The 21,618-nt window shown below is 35.2% G+C and overlaps 2 protein-coding genes across 2 annotated transcripts in view; one reads left to right on the top strand and one right to left on the bottom strand.

Moving 5' to 3' along the window:
- Positions 1–21,618, bottom strand: part of RapGAP1 (Rap GTPase activating protein 1) — a 181,261-nt gene that overhangs the window by 125,218 nt on the left and 34,425 nt on the right. The window lies entirely within an intron of this gene.
- On the top strand, positions 10,808–20,941 carry LOC110180316 (uncharacterized). Its single transcript, XM_020947972.2, has 6 exons — positions 10,808–11,140; positions 17,912–18,746; positions 18,806–19,178; positions 19,297–19,893; positions 19,998–20,353; positions 20,675–20,941. The coding sequence occupies exons 1-6, from the start codon at positions 11,079–11,081 to the stop codon at positions 20,885–20,887; spliced, it is 2,436 nt and encodes an 811-aa protein (XP_020803631.2). The 5' UTR covers positions 10,808–11,078; the 3' UTR covers positions 20,888–20,941.

A 21,618-nucleotide genomic window follows, 5' to 3' on the forward strand; every position in this document is an offset into this window, starting at 1 on the left:
AGCCTCGAATTTCTTTTCCTTAAATATAGGACTTAAATAGTCAATAACTTTATATCAAAAAATATGAATTAATTAATTTATAAGAGTATCCAAATATTTGCTTTAAGCGTGTCCTTTAAATAGATATTGAATATATAAATAAAATCAATACATTAATTTAAAAGTGTATCGACACATCATTTACTTAAAAATCTTATTTTTTTAAAAGAATACAAGTAATAAATATTCAAATAATAATGAAATACATAAATAAAGAATAAATAAATTATTTATAGGAGCATCTATACCATTGCGTTAAATTCTTCTTGTTTTAATAGGCATGTTTTTTGTTAAATAAGAAAAATATATATAATACAATTCATTCAAATTTATAGGAGTATCTAGATATTTGCTTATATTCCCCTTGTTCATATAAGTATATCCTTTAAAAATAAATCAAATTCACAAATATTAAAAAATCCATTCATTAATTAATAGAGCATCCGCTTATTTGCCTTAAATTCTTCTTGCATAAATAAATGCGTGTTGTTATTGTTTTTTCTTTTTTACTTTCTGACAAGTGCATGATGCATTGCCTGTTGGTGGCCAAAAGTGGGTGAAAGGCTCTCCGGTCTCCGAAGCTGAAGCTGAATGTGAAATTGGAATTGCCTTTTTGCTATCTGTACCGAGCACAAGTAACTCTTAATTTACGACTTGGTGCCCCGGCGACGACCACGATAACAATTTGTCAGCTTAATGGCGCCAAAGGATGCGCGGTCCGATATATGTATGTATATACAAAATATATATATAAGCCACAACAACACGGAAGTGCCTGTTCAAAGTCTCCATTTTCGGGTGCAACGACCAAAATGAAACAATTTTTCTGTGCATTGCGTTGATTTGTTTATAATTGTGCTCTGCTCCAATCTGATCCGATCTGCTTGGTGGAATGCAGGCAGTTCGTGACTTGCTGAGCGAGACGAATGCGAAACAATTAGCTGTTGGAACTGAGAGTTATGCAAGTAGCGTTGCCAGTGTTGCAGTGACGATGTTTACACCAAAACCGATAAGAACTATGCAGCACACGCTCGGTTGGTCACACTGGCGGGGAAAGCCAAGCTGTGTGACACCTTTTCTACCTCCTCAAAACATTTGTAACTCGAGTTTATTGACACATTTACAAAGTATTTCCTCAACAAAGGCTTAGGAAATTGAAGAAATAAATAATAATACATGTGCATAATGAAATATCTTTCAGTTTACTTTGCTTTTGTGTCCCCCCGGAGGGGGCAGAGAGACAAGTGGGGTCACAACTATATCGGGATACCGTCATGCCCATGGAAATGTATTCATTAGTTAGTGCCGGCGTCTGCCTCACACATTCACACCGAGACATGCTTGAATTTATGCTAATCTGAATGCAAACACACTCCTCGGAGACCGCCCCCACTCTCCTCCTCTCCCCCTGCACTATAACTTGACTTTGACTTGGAGTAATCACCAGCAAGTCTCAAGACTCCAGCGACAATCGAGCTTGTTCAATTACGTGCTGCAGATTTACACGGAGAGAAACTATTTAAACTTAAAAATATACACATTTCTCTATTAATTATTATTATTATTATTATTATCATAGGAATATGATTTATACTATTAAGCTAATCTATTATAAACTAAAAGATACATCAAATGTGACAACATTAATAAACAAACCATAAATATTACAACAAGTTCATGTCATGTAATCAGGTATTATTTTCTGATATTTCCATTATTTTGTTACAATAAAATAAATTTTTAATAATTTTCTCCCCGTGCACTTTCGATTTGTGTCACTTGAAGTCCCCCCTTCCATCCTCCCCAAAAGCCCCTTTGCACATTTGCATTTGTTTCGCATGTGTTTTCATTAATCTTAGTTGGCTGAAGGAGGGGAAATATAGGTGGGGATCCGATAGATAAACCCCATTTGGATCTGCAGGGGTGGGGTGTGTGTGTCTTTTTTATGCCCAGCAAACCTGCCTGATTGTTTATGAAGATATAAGGGTAATCATTGTCCGGGGTGGCATGTGCCAAATTTGTTGCAAGGTTAAAGAGTTGAGTTGATATGACGACTGTGGGCGAAATCTGGGGATTGGTTGCTTTGGTTTTGAATCCAATGAAGATTAACGATCTGGGAGGAGTCGAGTGAAAGGTGAGTAAACCATAATTAATTATTTTTCAAGAGTTAAATTTATTGTTTGGTATGTATTGAGGCTGATAGATCTTTAGCAATGAAACATACATTATATATGATATAGAGTTTCAGATTAAGAAAATAAAAGATAAGAGAACCACAAAATCAACATTGGTTTAAATTAAAGTTAATATAATTAATAACTAATAATAAATTAATATTTTAAATAATTTACTGAAAATGGGATTCACCAGATTTTCAATAATATCTTCCTTAAGTTTCACAAGTATTGTCCAGACTCTTGGTTAAATATATGATAGGTTGTTAAATTAATAAAATATATTTCCATTAACAGTTTCACATGTATGGAAATTTTCTGCATTACTATTTATGTATTTATTTTAGCTATAAATAATATATAAATTAACTTAGTAGAGAAGCCATCTAAGGTCCCAACCTTAACCAAACAATTACAACCTGAAGCTTCACCTTTCGGCGCTTCCCATAAGCTACAAAAAATTCAAGAAACCGAATAAAGTCAGACCTCACCTTTAAATGCAAAATAGTTTATCACGCCCCCATCAATCAGGGCTAAATGTTAAATTCAAAATAAAAGTAAAAAAAAAACCCACAGAGACAACGGCGACGAAATCAATTCCACTTCTTGTATCTGTATCTGTATCTGAATGATTTCAATTGTTTGACTTGTATTTTTTTTCTGTGGCATCATCATCGCATTATCCAAATGCCATTTAAGTTTAACCTTTTCAGCAAGCGGATTTCAATTGAGGAGCAGCCCGAGGAGTAGGAGTAGGAGGTTTTACTATGCAAATTTCATGGCTACCAAAAAAAAAAAAACAGCGCTCATCATCGTCATCATTGTGGCTAAAAAGCCGCCAATTCAAGCCATACAAATGCTACCAAATGCTACCCAATAATGGATAAGAGAGTAAGATAATTTTTGGAAACCGCAAAATCATGTTGGTATCTTTTTTTCTATCATTATATCCCCCCATTTAAAGTGAGGCAAATAGTAAATACCTGACTATCTCAATGGGCATTGTATGCAGATCGCTTTATATAGTGGATATAACAAAAGGGCCTCAAGTGACATGGCTACCACATTGAACAATTTGAAGTATTTTTTATTCAAGGAGTGTCAAAAGAAGTAAAGAAAAAATAAGCAAAATTGAAAACAATTTTGCACACTTATCTTTCCAAAGATAGACCAATTTTGGAGGGCAATCATTTTTAGGTGGAGAGTTTGACATTCTTGCCTCGCAGCTAAATATATTTCACAGTCTTGGCGGCATTCTTGTTAAGATTACATGGATTACCATATAGGCAAGATTGAGCTCTAACAAGTTTTTATTTCTTGTGCTGTTTTGCGCAAGATACAACTTCGTTTTTTTTTTTCTTTAAGATTCCCGCGGCGCATCGCACCTGAAATTACAAATTTTGTAATTGCCAAACAAAGCGCAGAAGCCAAAAGAAAAATAGGGGGGAACAAAAAAATAAAAGTTGCTGATGGCAGAGGAGGAGTCTGTCTTTAAAACTGGGACTCAAGATGCTGCACACAATGCCTGCATTGCCAAGAAGGCTTACTTGGAGCCAAATTATAGTAGATACAAGCTCATGTCGCAGGCAAAAGGCATGCTCAGGTTGTGCAAATCGCTGACAAAATGCGAAGCCACCATTGGAGTGCCGATCGCAAATTGTGCTGGCAGCGTGAGGCTATATCTAAAGATCAGCAGGTGGTGGCTTTATTTCAAATATTTTTTATTGCCTTTATGCCTTTGGAATTTTTAATGTGCCATAGAAGATACGTATTTACTGGGTAAGTTGTGGTAGAGCTGGGAAAGCACAAGATAGAGATAGTAATGGTTGTTCCAAGAACTTGAATTTTGCGTATAATTGGACTTTATATGTTAACAATAAATCTTGAAAATGAGAGACAGTTGATCCATTTTAATTGGTTTTTAAATAAAATAAACTTTAAATGATTAAATTGTTGAAGAAAAAGTAAAGGAGTTGTCTTTTAAGAAAGAATTATGAGATGACTAAGAGGTTAATAAAGGCTTAAGTAGTACTATACCAACTATACTATTTCCCAAAAGCTTTTAAATAGTTGATAGAAATTAATAATCTCTAAAATAAATATGTTATTAAAAAATATAATTTGTAAATATATTTGTGAAATATTTATATTCCCTTAATTATATATTCTATAATCCAACTTAGACACACTGTCATCTCTAATACAAATTTTATTTGGATGGGCGGAGAGTCACAGAGTCACACGGCAAAAAGGCATTACCAAAGCCAAATAGCTCACTGAATCAAAAGCAAAAATAAAACTAAAAGTCAAAGCAATCGACAATCGAAATCCAAAAACGATAGAGTACTTTCGCATCATCATTTTCTACTCTCCTCGAAGATCTCAACGAGTGGAGAGACCTCCAAGATGTTCGTGTTTTCGTGTGTAATTTTTTGTTTTTACTTCACTGCTTTGTTTACCATTATTTTCAGTCTGTTGAATGCGGAAGTTGGGCTTGAAATAAATGTAGTTTTTTTCTTTATTTTTTTTTTTGGCTAACAACTGTATTAGCCAGCATCCCAGGTAACTACTCTGGCGCCTGTTCAACACCCGCATCAATTGATCAGCGCTCTAGGAGCAATTACGATTACCGCCCGCTGATTTTGCCTCGCTTGATTTTTTGCTTTGTTTTTTATCCCGCTCGTTTTATTAAATAAAATCAAATCCAATCATAAATAAATTTAAACTCGTTTGACCACAAACTAAAGTCGAGTGAACACACAAGCGTACATGAACTTATATCTACATATAGAAAAGCCCCGATTGGCAAGTAAGAAACGTGCAGCGATTAATGCGAATCGCATAGAGATTTAGGTTTACACTGGGGAAATAATATATAATATATGTTACAGAATTTGTAAAAATTAATTAAAAGGAATTAAAGGTATTTTAGAACTTTACATTAAATTATGAATAATATCTGGTGAAGGAGTTTTGCTTTTTAAGTTCTTATGAAGAAGTTCTGATGAAGAAGTTTTGTCTACATTCCTAACGAATTTCATGAACAAGTCATCTTATATTTAACATTTTATTAGAATAAAAAAATGTAGTTCTTAAAATTATAATACGAAATTTTAATAAACATAATAACAAGGTTAGTGATTAAGTATTTTTATGTTAATTAAGTCATAATCATATGAAATTTTCGATATTTTTTTCATTGGATGTGGCGTTAATTTCGTTGAATTCGGGAAAGGGAAATAAATATTTTACCTCTTTATTATTTTATATTTATTATTATTATTTATATTATTTTATATTATATATTTATATTTGGTATTTACTATTTAAATTTCATAAATACACATCAGTCAAATAAATCAATTGTCAAGAAAAAAGTGGAATTCCTGAAATGGTTTCCCAATCAATCTTTACTTTAAGTTGTTGTTAAGTTCAATAGCTTAACTAACAACTTTACTATATTTTTCATTTAATTAAACTTAAATAAATATTATTTTTTTTTTTTTTCAGTGCTTCAATATAAGCCACGGAATTGTAATCGGAATTGAAGTCCGTAGAGTTGGAGGCGGAACCAGTGACGAGGGCACAGGCACGGACTCTGGCACTTAAGTGCGTTCGCTTCAATATTGTCGTGGGCTTTGGAGTGTCGAGTGTGTACCTCGGATACAGATGATTGCCTGCCTTTAGCTATACAAATATATACATATAATATATATTGCTATACAAAATCAGGCTAAGCTATGTTGTAGATACAACAACTCTATACGCCCCCCCTGCTCAAGCGGTGGTAGCTGTTGTCAACGTTAGACATTAGTCACTCGGTTGAACAGTTAGCGAATCGAATTGATTGGAAAGACATTTATTGCACGACATTGATACCCTTCAATTTTAGAGGAATTTCCCACAGCTTTAGCTATATGGGTTAAGAAAATAATTAAATATTAAACTAGTTCATTGAAAATGGATTGCCATAACTTGTGAGACTTTAATTAAATTAAAAACTTTACTGCCTGCACTTCCTTAATCGATGCTCAATAAAGCCAAACGGAAGTTTGATGGAAATAGTTTCTTTTTTTATTGAGCAGTCCCATCAAATCTTTCCATTACCATTTTCATTATCTGTTTTTCATTGCAATTTTCTCTTCCTTTTTTCCCCAGTTTATCCTCTGGCTGTGGAAGTTGTCTAAGATTTTCCTGGGTCGCTAACGTTTCGACCTCGTTGCAGTAGCAGCTTGACTTGTGTGTATTTTTCACTTTTTTCTTGTTATGTTTTTTGTTTTTACTTTTTATATTTTTATTTTTTCCAAGTCTTGTGTTACAGTATTTACAGCAACTCGCTCGTGTTCAGGGTTTATATATAGTATATTATACTATATAGTTGTATCTGTAACTCGCTTTTTTTTGCAAATTACGCTTTTGCCTCAATCAATTGAGATTTTTTTTATTTTATCCAGCTTCCCGGTCATTTGCATTTACCATAAATTGAATTTAAGCCGAGTTTCTCTGTGCTTTCTTTGCCCAGCAGCCTCCTCTTCCCTTGAACATTTCACTTGATTTCAACTTATTTGCACGCTTTTAATTCAATTTCAATTACACAATTAACCGAGAGCTTGGTACACCTTGGATCTGAGTATTCGCCGCACTCAGACTCACACAAAGTGAATACTTTGTGTAGCATTCAGTTTCCCTGTGCGTGTTTAGCTGCTCGAGGTTCATCGGAGCGTATGAGCGATTTTTCACGTTGAGAGACTCACATTTTCTGTGTTTGTTGAACTCTTTCTGTGTTAATTAAACACTTTAATTTGGCCGCGCTTTGTTAACGCTGTCATAATACCGCGTCTCGGCCAGTCCCAAAGCCTGTGAAAACAATTGCATTTTTCCTTTTGCGAACTTGTTCCGTTTTCGTGTGTATGCCGCCAAATGATTGATTCGATTTCTCAGTGGCAGCCAACGCACAATGGGCAAAGTCAGACTAAAATTTATTGCATCCAAGCTCAAAAGTGCATGAAATTTTTATCAACAAACTATGAGAGACGAACACGACCGCGGTTATACCCTTTTTTATTATATAAACGAAAAAGTACACATAATATAATAGTAACTATAACCACGCAGATTCCCCAAAAAAATTATAATAAATATGAAACCCTAATAAACACATTTTAATTGATATATAAACCAACTTTTCTATGTCAGAATTATACCCCTTCAATAGTGCTTGGAAGTTGAAATATTCTCTTGATTCCAAATAAAACTCAAAGTTGAATTGAAGTCGGAGTCTGTGACTTTTAAGGTGGGTCGCTTTGAATAGCGGAAATTCCACATGAGAGCTCAACCACCGCCTCTTTGGACATTTTGCCATGGATACCAACATTTGGAAATGGAAATCGATAGAAAATCGCACATGTAACATAAAATGGCATTATGCTATAAAAAGATGCAGGGGAGTCTTTTGATATTCCCGAAAGGGGATTTCAAATATGATTCTACATTTTTATTTGATTTCTTAATGAAAGAAAATCAAATTGTTATTTTTTACTTAATTATTTGGCAAGTAATTGATATATTTATTATTATACCAATTTCTTCTGCTTAATTTAAACGGTCTGTTTTATATAATACATATATATTATAATATATATATATGATATACTAGTAAGAAGGATCAGTACGTATCTTTCAAGTTACTATGATCTGTAATTAACTATAAGCAGTAGGTAACTCTGAACAGTAAGTATCTATAACCACTAAGTAACTATGATCAGTAAGTAACTATGATCAGTAATTAATTATGATCAGCAATTAACTATGAGCAGTAATTAACTAAGAGCAGTAAGTAACTATGAGCATTAAGTAACTGTGAACAGTAACTATCAATACACAAGAAGTAACTATAATCAGTAAGTATCTATGACAAGTAAGTATGTATGAATGATCAGTTACTAACTTTGAACACTAGTAAACAATGACTTGCAACTTTTGTAACACAACACATTTCTGATACTTGGCCGGCAGCAGTCACTTCGTTCCGGGGATGTTAGAACAAGTTGGGAATCATAAGCACAGATGTGCGAGATTTGTTTTAGAACAAAGTTAAGCTATTTGAATGAAACTATGGAGTTATTCTTCAATATAATTTTACTGTTTTATAAGTCGGATCATGGCGAATCGGTGGACTATATATATACATATATATATATATATATATATATATATAGCTGCCATAGGAACGATCGAAAAACTTTAAGAAAAAATACTACACCTTTACCAGTTTTCAACAGATTTTCATCAAATTTAATATATAGACATTATATAAAAATCTAAAATGTTGTGTTAAATTTTATAAAAATCGGACGTCATTAATTTCTGTGAGTTTCTAGGTATGAAATTATTACTATATTCTTAGAAAATCTAGTACTTACACAAAATATAATACATTTAGGAGCAATTAGCCCCCCAAAAACACTCCATAAGCGACGCCCCTGTATAGATGCACGGGACCAAAAGACATCCGAGCTGCTCGGGTGCAATAACATTGACATTTAGAATGCGGACCGAGACCTGAACCATTCATAATCGCAAAAAAAATACCATAAAGAGCGGCGAGAAAAGCCCAAACGAATTCGAAACCAAATCCGAATCCGACTTAAAGCTAAAAAATAAAACAAAACCAAGTCGCGACACAGAAACTGCCAAACGTAAATCGAAATTGAAATCCAACGCACTGAAAGTCCACAAATCCACTAACCTTGTGCCCCTGTTGGGCCATAAAAACTGCGTATTGATTTCATAGCATAGAGAAAAAGCCATTAAAGTTATTAGTATTATAATACATTTTTAGGTCTAAATTGTCATTCAAATATTTGTTATCTTAAGATCATAAGAAAGATGAGAGATGAGATATTATTTGAATGTCTTAAAATTAATATGGAACTGAGTCTTAAGATTGTTTTTAGATACAAATTTAGGTTTTGGATAAGGAGATTGTTTTCAGATTCAAATTTTAAATTTAATTTATTAAGTTCATAAAAGCATTAATAATATTAAACAAACCTGACCTAGGTATAAATAATATAAACAAATGTCTAAATATCTACATAAATACTAAATATACGTACTCAGGGCATTATTCCTAAGTTAGATCTTTAAAGTGTTAAGCTATTTCAACTTTATTTATCATAAAAATCATAATAATTATTTTAAGTTTTATTATTATTAATTTACAAACTACAAGACAGAAAAAAATATAAACATTTAGAACCAATTAAGTTGTAAAAACATGTATTATATAAAATTAGCTTCAGGAATCTTCTTTTATTTATCCTATATTTAATATAATAAATAATTATACGATATATATATCTATTTTTAATATTTTCATAATTTAAATAGTAAGAAATTCTTAAGAATTCTTCTTTCTAACATTTTCTCTCTGTGTTCACCGTTGTTTGCCTCGCCGCAGGAATTGCAATTGGCCAACGAAGTCGTTCGGGCCAGGCCAATTATAGCGCACTTGTCCGCGGACATCGAGTGCGGGCCAAAAAGCCATGGCTCAAAACAGCTGACTTGTTGGTGGGAGTGAATTGCCAGGATTTGTTATTTTTATTTATTTATTTTTTGTTATTTTTGTACCTGCCACATGTGGATGCCGCAAAATGCATTGGGCAATGCTGTGTGTTGTTTTTTTTCCTTCTCTTTGTACTTAGTATTTATTTTATTTTGTTATTTTTCTGCGTCATGCCATTGTACACGCAGAGACCACTAAATGATCTAATAGCTCAAGGGGCTTTTGGGGATTGGATTCGCAAAAGAAGGTCAATAGTTGGTGTGAGTGTAATCAGAATACTAATTAATAGCTGACTTTTTAATTGGTTCCACTTCAAGGTTAGGGCTTTTCTTACCTTTAGGGAAGTGGATAGCTATAATTAGAGCTTAGATGTGGGAATAACATATATGCAAAGTTTTGGTTAATTGAAGTATTTGTTGTAAATAAAGAAAATGTAGTAGTAAATAATTTATGTAGTTTTTCAACTAGGAAAATAATGTAAAAGGGGAGAAGTTGATATATTCTGTAAATAGCAAAAGATTTTTATATTTTAAATCTGTTATTATTTGTTTTTCATATTAATTTTAGTTTCTCGTTATGGAATTAATATTCTAGGATATTTAAAATTACTAAAAAAAAATGGAGTTTCTGTAAAATTATAACTTTAGTTGCTACCATTTTAGCTTTACAATATTTATAGCCCCTAAAATAATCATAAATATTCAGCATTAGTTTAGTTTTTACATCTTTTTTTTTACACTTAAACCAAGTGCATTAACCTCTACCCATTATGGACTTGTTGTCTTGACTTTTGCCACTTTTGGCATCCCATGACTCATCTGCTGCTTCCACTTAACCCACTTCAAGCCAGTTGTCACCCACATGTACATGCAATTTCCATAAGCCAATTGCAGAAACCTCAACCCATAGGAAAAGACTCAGCAGGAAAACTCTAGTAATGACATATATATAGTACATATATATTTCTTTGTCACAACTTTAACGTTACAACGACGACATTCTTTAGAGCCTCTGGGCACGCTTCATTCCGCAAACACACAACCGGCGACTGACAGCATAAAAGTCAGACAAAACGATCTCATCATAACTTAAACGTCACGTTGCAAGAGCCATTAAAATATTGGCTGAAGAATAGATAAAAAACATGAGTAAAAAATATATTTAAAAAAATAAAAACCCCAACAGGCGACACAGTGAACCAATGACTCCAAATACAAAAAAAAGAGACTCGTAAGAGAGTTTTAAAACCGGATTTAAGAGCGAAAAAACCTGAGGTGCCGGCGCTGGAGACTCGATCCATGGAGCTGAGCTTGAAAGCGAAATCAAATCGAAACCGAGAGCCAAACCGAGCTGAGGTGAGGTGAGCTTGTGTCTTAGAAGAATCCAAAAAGAGAAGCTCTTCGGGGTTTTCGGCTTCTTCAGCAAAGACTCTGTCTTTCAGTCGGTTTTTTGGCAGCCGATCGCGCGGATGCGGCTTACTTCAAGACGGTTGCGCGTTCCTAAAAACATAAAACACTCAAAAATCCCAGCACATCAAGTGTTTAAAGTGAGTTTTTTTAGTTTGCAATTATTGCAAAAAGCATAAAATTATCCCATTTCAAGTGTGAGTGAGTGAGTGATTGATGGATTGATTGATTTAGTGCCAGACTTTAAAACAGAAAGGAAGAAGTTATAAACAAAAAAAAAAAACCTCCCACACACACAACTGGCTCGACAAATGCTTGCCAAACGAAATTTTTATGCAAATTATAAAGCTGGTAATTATAGTGCAACAAGTCCAAATTGCAATGTACAAACCCAGCCAAAGTCAATTTAATTAATTTTGAAGTTTGCACTTTTAATGAAGAGGGAGAAAAAAAAACATATACACAAGCGAAATAGTTGCAATCAACATTGATTAACATAACACGAATGTCGAGTACATTCTCACATCTCCATAAATATTCGCGGTTGCTCTGCAAAAAAAAATAAACAACAAACAACATAATAATAATAATATTAAATAATATCTCGACCGCAAAAAGTGAATCCGAAAAGCGTGGAAAAGTGACAAAAGTGCGGTTCTCGTGTGAGTTACAATCATCATCCAATTTGTGTCTGTCTATGTTTCAGTGGTGTGAAATAGAGATCGGAAAATCTGGTAGCTGCTTTAATTACAAATTTATTGAAATGGTTAAAGACACGCAGATAGAGATAGACACACAGGTGCAAACAAGAATTTACCAATGACTAAGCAAATGCTGAAAACATCATTCAAAAGGCCTGATTGATGGAATAATTGCAGCAATGACATGCAGATTTAGTTTAAAGTTTTAAGATTTAAATGCAACGAGAGAGTATAAATTTGATCTTTAAATGTGCGTAAATATCAACGGGTTGTAAATACTTCTTGTTTCGTCTTTTGAGGTGTCTTGAAGATCATTAACTCTGTGAGATCATTTCAAAGTTCAGTGAAGCCAAGAAATCTGAAGATTAATATAATAATCTTAACGAACGAAGAAGTTCTCTGACATCATCACTGTCTGATCATTGGAAGTTCTAAAGTGATTATAAAGTAGTTTTTACGGTTGAAGATATTTGATTATATATCTGAAGATATATATTTGTGGGAAATAAATTGTTCATTTTATAATTCAATTCACTTGGGCTTGATAAAAAATGATGCCAGAAGCAAGAAATGTTATTAACCCCAAGAGAATGAGTAGTTATATATAAGTAATAAAATCAGTAGTTTAAATATATATCTTTGAGCTAAGTTGAGAGTTAGTGAAGGTCAAAGTATAATAATAAATATTAAGCAGAGCTAAAGCCTTAATTCTTAGGATTTATTTAATTTAACTTACAATAATTGAGCTTAACAAATCTGTAATTCTTAGTTATGAAAAGTAATAAAGTAAAATAAGTAAAAAATAAGCCAACTCATAATTATGATATTATATTTAGAAGTAAACGGTACTGATGATTTCCACACCAAATAATTACACCAGTTCCAAGGATTATTATGACCACACCAGAAACACAATACATTTTAGTAATTATACGCTATAAAATATTCTTTGAATCGAACCTTAACTCAATAAACATCAAGCTCACAATGCGATCAATCAGTTGGCAATAAATAAATCGGAAAAGAGAATTCGCAAAACCATGACTGATCATTTTTTTTGCAAGCAAAAGAATGCCTTTGCAAATGTAATTAATGTTTCTTATGCGATAATGAGCTCTATCCATAGATCAAAAAAGTCAATTGAATTGGCGAGAAACGAGCCTTTATCCACCCACGATCTGTTTGAAATGTCAGCCAAGTTGATCGATTGCTTAATCGAACAGAATCTGCTGGATAGCCATCTATTTAATCAGTCCAGTCCAGTCCACCTCGACCCGAACACGACTCATAACTCAGCCAAGCTCCTCTTGATCTTCAGTTCTGCCCCCTAATATGTACTCGAACTATATAGCATTGTGAGTCAGAAAATCTTTATTGACCAAACTGTAGCAGGTTGGCATGATCATGTAAGGCCATAATCGCCGTGTCTACCTGCCATAATCCACCCGCTAACAGCAGCAGCTGGCCTCCGCGTTTTTTATTTAGACTTTGGAGTCCGATTTGGATTCAGATTCAACTTCAGCTAGAGCTTCAGGTTCAACTTCAGCTTCAGGTTGAGTTTGCTTGCAACTGGTCAGAGAGACGCCGGCTCACCTCGCACAGAATAACATCGCAAGGCACGTACCTCTAGAGTGCCGAACAAAAATAAAATCGAAAAGCATAAACAATTTATTTGTACAAAATAACTTTTGAGCAGCAGTTGCAGTTTGCAGTTTGCCCGTTCGTAGCCACAAAATGACTTAACTTATAAGCTGGCATTTGCCAGTGGATGCTGCAATGTTTCAATGCAATTTAACTGATCAGGAATGCGGGGCATGCACTACGAAAAATTCACATTTCTTGTTTAAAATAATTTAGAATTTCATAATAAATAAAAAGCAGAATAGATGGGAGAATTTTAAATTATATATAATTAGTTTAAGGACACAATTCTCTTCTCGAAGGTTTAAGTTTCATAATTTATCATCTTTAGATACAGATTTACTTTATTAACAAAAAAAAAGGAAGCTAACTTCAGCACGTCCTAAATTCGATCACTAAGAATTTATTAAGATTTATTATTTATCTTAAAAATCAATACAATAAAGCCTGATTCCATTTCATTCAGCTATACATTTTATATTTACAGTTTTACATTCACCGTTTTACACAAAATTCTAGATTAATATATATTGGCAATATATATTAAAATTAATGAAAATCTGTTGAAAACTGGAAAAGTTATAATTGTTTTTTCTTAAAATTTTCTGATTGTTCCTTTGGAATATATATATATATATATAGTATATATAGTCCACCGATCTGCCATGTTCCGAATTGTATACTAGTAAAATTATATAGAAGAAAAACTCCATAGTTTCATTCAAATAGCTTGCTCTTTGTCCCAAAACGAATCTCGCACACTTGTTCATATGATTCTCAACTAGTTCTAACATCCCCGGAACGAAGTGGCTGCTACCGGCCAAGTCTCAGAAATGTGTTTTGTTACAAAAGTTGCAAGTCATTGTTTATTAGTGTTCAAAGTTAGTAACTGATCATACATACATACTTACTGGTCTTAGATACTTGCTAATCATAGTTAGTATCTGCTCATAGTTAATTACTAATCAGAGTTACTTACTGCTTATAGTTAATTATTGCAAGGGTATAAAAAGTATATTAAAAAGTCATCAATCATTAGTTCTGCTTCTTATGGAAATCATTAACAAATTAGGAAGCAACAAATTAATTTAGTTAATGTTTAACTCATTGGGAAGCTACCAAACTAATTTAGTTAATGTTTAACTCTTTAGGAAGCTACAAATGAATTAAGTTTTATTCAATTAAACTATTTAAATAAAAACAATAATCAATCAGTAGTCTAAATGCAGATGTTATTTAGGTCATAATATTATAAATATAAAACATAATGAAGTATTTAAAAGTTTTTATTATAAAAAGAACATGTTAAGTATTTATTACAGTGATTAGATAAGCCATCAGTTAGAAAAACAGAACATGTTTAGTTCAATTTACTAGCTTAATAATTGATGATGAAACCAAATTAAATTGATTAACATAACTATTATAATTACAATTATTATATATGATTATAAGAGCTAGTCTCCCTCTCGTTCTCGTGTTATAATGACCAACTCCAAACTCAAATGAAATCGTGTTGTGTAACCCATAAATATGTATGCTTAACCGATTGAAGATTGCACTACACATAGAGATAGACAGAGGGAGAGGTAGTTCCTTTCAAGTACAGTGCCGGTCATTGAGGCATGGCGTTGCTCAAAGGTGTTCTAATGGCTGGCCAAAAACCAGCTATTGAACAATGCCTGGAAGTACTCCGACTAGCAGATACTGACGCTTAGATATCAAAATTGCAGTTACAGTTACTAATTAGACAGGTTGCCAAAGATCTAGATAGGTGCGTGACGGCGATCGTGAAGCTGGAACCACCGGTAAATGCCCCTTAGATTACCTCATTTCCCACACAAAAACAATAAAAAAAGACAACTGCCATGCTCATCTGTCGTTACCTTACTCCAAAATTTACCGCAGACATTTAAGACTAACCTCAAGCTTACAAAAGTCGTGATATTTGGTTACACCCTGGGATCCGACCCTAAAGCAAGGTTCTTCACAGCACTCTGTCAATTGCTGTTATGACCTTTCTGTCGATTGCTCACTTGGCCGGCATTTTCCGACGTTCAACTGACCTTAGCGAAATCTTTTAAAGCCGCCAGCAAAACTCTTAATAACCTGGCCAAAATAAAATAAAAGAAAGAAAAACATGAGCTACGGATTTTGCACACCTGAGGAGGAGTTGAAGAGGCAAGAGTTGAGTGCCGCCGGACTGCAGCTCATTAATCGAGCAACGAACGTCTAAGCAGACGTTGAGTTGCACAGGGAAAAATATGAGGAAAATTAGTAGAATAATAGAAGAAATTATAATATAAACTCTTAATCTATTCAATTTGATAAATTTCTAGTCAGAAAATTGCTACGAAAATTCCCTTAACTCCGAAAAGAACTCTTAGTAACTGATTTCCCAATCCCATTTTCTTTTTCTACATTTTCTCTCTGTGCCTTTTGCTACCCATTAATAGGCCGCAAAATCTCCGCCTCCTTCGGCTTCCACGAAAAGAAGCCGCAACACTTGAGGTAGCATGAAAACTTCAGAAAACTTGGTTACTTGCAACTTGGCAAACGAAAACAAAAGTGAAAAGGTCACTAGCACCAGTTGGGCAGCAGTTTGGAGCAGTTGGAGCCATGAGGAGCAAATCCCCCAGCTGGAGTTGGTTGTTGTCTCTCAGCCAAAGAAAAAATAACAAACAAAAAATACTTTGGCACTCGACACTCAGCCAACTGTGGCCGCCAAGCTCAAGCGACTTTAGCTCATCGCATCGTAATGCCAATCCAGGTCCAGGTGAAAAAAGGGTATAAAGTTGTAGTTACACAAAATACATAACATCTTAAGCAAAGGGGATCATCGTGAACTCACGAAGCGAGGTTTCGAGAGATCTTAACTTCAGTTTGAGGAAAAATAATAGCAAGATCTTGTAATAACCCAATATAAAGTGTCTATAAATAATATTATTAAAATCAGCATCATTATATTAGCTTTTCTTTGACTTAAATAAACTACTTGATCAATTATTAAATATTGCCTCACAAGAGATCTATTTAATGGATATGAGTTGCCAATTTTGTGGCATATTCTTGGCCTTAGTGTACCGGCCATTTATAATAACCTCTCCCAGGGCATCTATTCTTCGTTTTTTTTGGCCAAATACAGCAGCAGCTGACTTTCAGCTATTATTGCCGTTGTTTCGCTTGTTTCGCTTTGCTCTTCGTTTTTCCGGCTAACAAGTTTTGCTTTTCTTGGTTTTTCGGTACATATATGTATATATGTATATTTGCAACCTTATGCGATGTTGACTGCAGCAGAAGCCACTTTGCTGGCCATCTCTTGCCCAATGCAATTCGCATTTCAATTTTTCTAAACTATTGGCCAATACTTTTCGGGGGGCTTCTGGTGAACGTATGGGATGAGATTATTTATCACCACTGATGGCTTGGGAAAATCCAAAGAAAATTGCAGCAGCTGCTTCTTAATTCGCTAAAGATGAACGCGGTTTTTGCGGTCTTCTCTTTTTTTTTTGTTAATTTTGTAATTTATTTTTAGAGAGGACTTAATGAAGGCTTAATTGATGCAGCGGCAGATTGAAGATCACAGTTGTTGGGTGACAACTTTCCACTTAAAAATTGTGGAAATGCCAAGATGCATATTGACAGGCAAACGGCGCACTTTCATTTTCATTTGCAATTCGATTGCCTTTCGCAAATCTGAATTTTTTCCGGAGATAGTGAGAGAGGAGCCCCATAGCCCTAATCTATTGAAGAGGAAATCTAGGAAATCGGTTAGACAACAGCAATTACCTGCGGTTATATAACGGTGGCAAATGCAAAAGGAAGGGAACACTGAGGGAAAAAAGGATGAAAAATCAGAATTACTTTGACATTTTTAGACAATTTTTAAGGGGTTTTGTTGAACTTAATTAGTCATTAAAAGTATAGGAAAAAAACCCCTGCTGCTATTTCTTTTTCTAAAAAAAGGAGTAACTATTAAAATAGATTCCGAAATTCCTGTATAAATTATTTAAAATTAACAAAAATAAGTGTTGTCATTCTTCTTCTTAATTTTTTGCCCATTTTCTTGAATTCATTTTGTAAATTCAATGTAAAATAAACACTACTGATATTTATCTTTTTTTAATTCTTCTATAAATAAATAAACGTAATAGGAAAAAGGTCTTGATACTGTATTTTATAACTTCAAATGTTTACAAATAATGTATGTAAGAAAAAAATATATAGAGAAACGTTTATAGTGGTCTTCAGTTAAATTCCACTCAATCTATTTCACAATAATGTTGTAATGTAATTTTATATAATTTCTGTAAAACCAAACAGCAGGCTTTAAATTTTCCATAGCTCTACAGATCTATTATCTATTATTTTCCCTCTCTGTAGCTTTTGGCAATTGACATTTTGGAGGAAAACTATAATGGATGAACAGAAGCAGCTGGAGGTAATTGCAAATGAAACCCCATCAGTCACCGGATTGAGGCGTCAGCCGACCAAATATCCCCATGGCCTGAACATCACAGTGCAGACAATCGGTGATGATGATGATGATAGTGGTGGTGGATCGGTTAGAGATCACGGAGATGACTACTCCCGCACCTCGGGCGAATCGTGCTGGAGTGAGACCCAGAAATATCGCATTGGAATGCTGGGAAGTCCCGAAACCCTGGCGGAACTTCAAGTTCGCCGCTACAAGTATCCACTGACTGCAAATTATTATCTAAATGGAAAGATGGATAATCTGGAGAAGCCAACACCCTGGATGCTTTTGGGGTATGCCCAACGTGCATGCCGCTGGAAATATCTACGATGGCCCATTATCTTTGTGGCCAGTGTCCTGCTTTTCTTTGGACTGATCACCTACTGTCTTTGGCTGCACGATGTGAGCGTGGCTAGAGCCAAGTTCCTGCAGCGTCGTTATGAGGCAACTCTGACATCCACGAGTTCCAACAGCCATGAGTTGTGGGATGAGGAAACCACCGGCAGCACGGAGCGAACGCCACAGGAGACAACACGACTCAAGGCAGTGGATGAGGAGCAAACCACTGAGTTGCCTGAGTTAACATTCGATGAGGATGAGCAGGGTTTTCCAGAGGAGGGTGATGGTGACTATGATGACACCTTGTTACCAGCGGATAGCATACGTTTCACCTCTGGCCACCAGAATAGCTTTGGGGTGCCCATCGAACAGGATAAGAGAATGTTGCAGTTGCTCAAAGATGTAAGATCTTTAGGGAGGTTTTTGAAACTAAGTTCAAACAATTAATACCACCTTTTCAGTTACTGCCTAAGCCTCAGGCTACCCCTGCTGGTAATGAGCAGCCTTTGACCCGGGTATCACCTACGCTTCCACCTCCCTCTTCGGCCAGTGGACGTCCCACTCAGGCAATGACCTTCACCACCACACCCTCCAGCACGGACAGTGGCTGCCAGTCGACCATGTTGCCCATGTGCCAGGGTGTCCTGGACTATGATTTGACCTACAATCGGGAGGGAGCCACACCGCGGGATTCGGCCACTTTGGTAATCTACGAGGACCTCATCCGTTCCAATTGCTCGGCAAGAACGGCGGAGTTTGTGTGCGCCGCCCTGGAGCCAGAGTGTCGACCTTCGCACATAGGACAGCTGCCACCATGCCGAAGGATTTGCAAGGGTGAGTAGTTAAACAATAGAAATACATTTTATAAATAATTTTATAGCATAAATATTTCAGTTATTAATATATGTAATTGAAATATTTTTTATATTATACTTTCTCTTCATTTTCCTAGCAATTTTTGAGGCCTGTTCGGTGGCTATTGCCAACTCAGATGTCCTAAGTGAACTCTTCGACTGCAGCCTGTATCCCGATGCCCATGAGAGTCACAAGTGTGAGGATCCTACCAGGAGAAGGGATCATTGCTATGGCAATGAATTCCAATGCCATGATGGCAGCTGCATTCCCCAAAACTGGCAGTGTGATAAGATTAAGGATTGCTTGGGTGGCGAGGATGAAGATGAGCAGTGTTTGGTTTGCGAGGAGGAAGAATTCCGCTGTCGTTCAAATGAGAAATGTATTCCCGAAAATCTACGCTGTGATCTTAATTTGGATTGCTTTGATGGCAGTGATGAGGAGGATTGCGATGATTATGGTTCTGGGGATGCGGCGCCCTTTGATGAGGCTGAACTTAATGCCTTTCCGAGAGTGTTTTCCTATGCCAGTTTCCTATCACCGAATCAGACAAATGATAAGCTATATACCTATATAACAGCCACCACCGATGAGGATGCAGGAACAGAGACCAAGTTTCAGATACATCAGGTGGCAGCACCAGCTCCTCCGGTAAATGCCAGTGCTGAAGAATCTTCTGGGGGACCCAAGGGGTTTGGTAAGTCAACTTGTGTAATATATTACTTTATAATTTTATTAAATATCCTGAACAAATCCTAGTTTTTACTTGTTAAATCTTAATTTTTGTATAAATCTCTCCAGTCAACTTTCGCGACAGCAAAGAGATTATGATGACCAGTGATTCGGAGACCAAATTCAAATATTCCCAGAGATCGAATCGCACTTCGGTCAAGTTTAGTGTGACCACAGTCACCACTCCTCCTGGACGAACGGCCAGCGCTATTCCTGGCTCTGCATTGGCATACCAACGGGAGAGGGAGAGAGTTACTAGCACCACCAGTACCACCACCAGTACCACCACAAGTACAACCACACCTGAGCCACCCACAACAGAGGCCAGTCCAATAGAAGTGGTCACAGCTCCAGGTGGATGTTTGCCCCACGAACTCAGGTGTTTGAGTGGCAAGTGCATTACAGTCAGTCAATTGTGTGATAAGGTGAGATTAACTTTGAATTTTTACAGATTTATTAAGGTTTATATTTAGGATAATATATAGCAATTAAGTTGGTCAAGTATTAAAAGAAAGAATTGCAATTTAAGGGAAATATGAGGTTTGAATATTGACATCTACTTTGAAGTTTTGCCTAAGAAGTTTATAATATATTATCAAAACCTTTAAGGGAACTACAATCATAAATTACTTTACTTTGTGAGTTTAATAACAATTTATATATATTTTTTTTCATTTATCAATATTTTTTCTATTCCTTTGACCAACTTAAAGTTCTCTGTTTAAAATTCCTATACTTTTCGTTAGCATATTGATTGTCCCGATGCGGCTGATGAGCTTATGTGTGTTTATCGAGAGCGTCCGATTGCCAGGCAAACCACAACAACCACAACAACCACTACACCACCAACACCAACACCCTCTACAACAACAACAACAACAACTCCTAGTAATCCGGTGACCAGTACAAGGCGTCCCCTGAGAACCACGCCCAGTCGCAGTCGAAAGCCCAAGTCTTAGAGTGATGTATCTTGTATCTTATGTTTATTTATATCTTTACCTTATTTCTCAGCACTTGTATTTCTATTTTCCTTGGCTAGATACATGTATGATATATACCTATATGTACATGTAAATGTATGTTAGTGGCTAAGTCGTTTAGTTGTTTAAAGTTGTTTGACTATTTTTATGTGCGTGTAAATTGTATTTTTAGCAATGAATAAAGTTTAAGATGTGAGTAGTTTATAAAACAAGCAAACAAAAAAAAATATTTCAAGTGAACTTGTGGTAAGTGTTGTAATCTTTAGCTATCAATCTCTTCTAACCTTGTCAGTGGAAAAATACCTTTTCTCTGTGTACTTTCCAAAAAACCATATAAACCACCGTTTGGAACAATGCCGCAAATGGAATTCAAATGAAATCGATACAATTAAAGTCCGGGACATTATTCCCTATTATAGCAACCTTGATCTGAGTTGGTCAGTCGACAGCCCACGCATTCAAAAGACCCGACCAGAAACCATTTCTGGCTTAGGCAATTCAATTAACCGGTCCATTGTTATTGAGTTCACTGCAGCGATTGCTACTTCGGGGTGTGCGTTATCACAAAGGTTCAGCTGAATGCAAGGCATAGTCAAAGATGAAAGGAAACTGAATTCAGGAAGCCGACGCATATAATACCCTTGCATAGTGCAATGGATTAATTAAATCGAAAGTAAAGGGCTCATAAAATCGATTTAATTAAATTTGGA

This window comes from Drosophila serrata, unplaced genomic scaffold (genome assembly GCF_035046125.1).
Source record: "Drosophila serrata isolate PLE 108 unplaced genomic scaffold, ASM3504612v1 contig_302, whole genome shotgun sequence".
Classification (NCBI taxonomy): Eukaryota; Metazoa; Arthropoda; class Insecta; order Diptera; family Drosophilidae; genus Drosophila; species Drosophila serrata.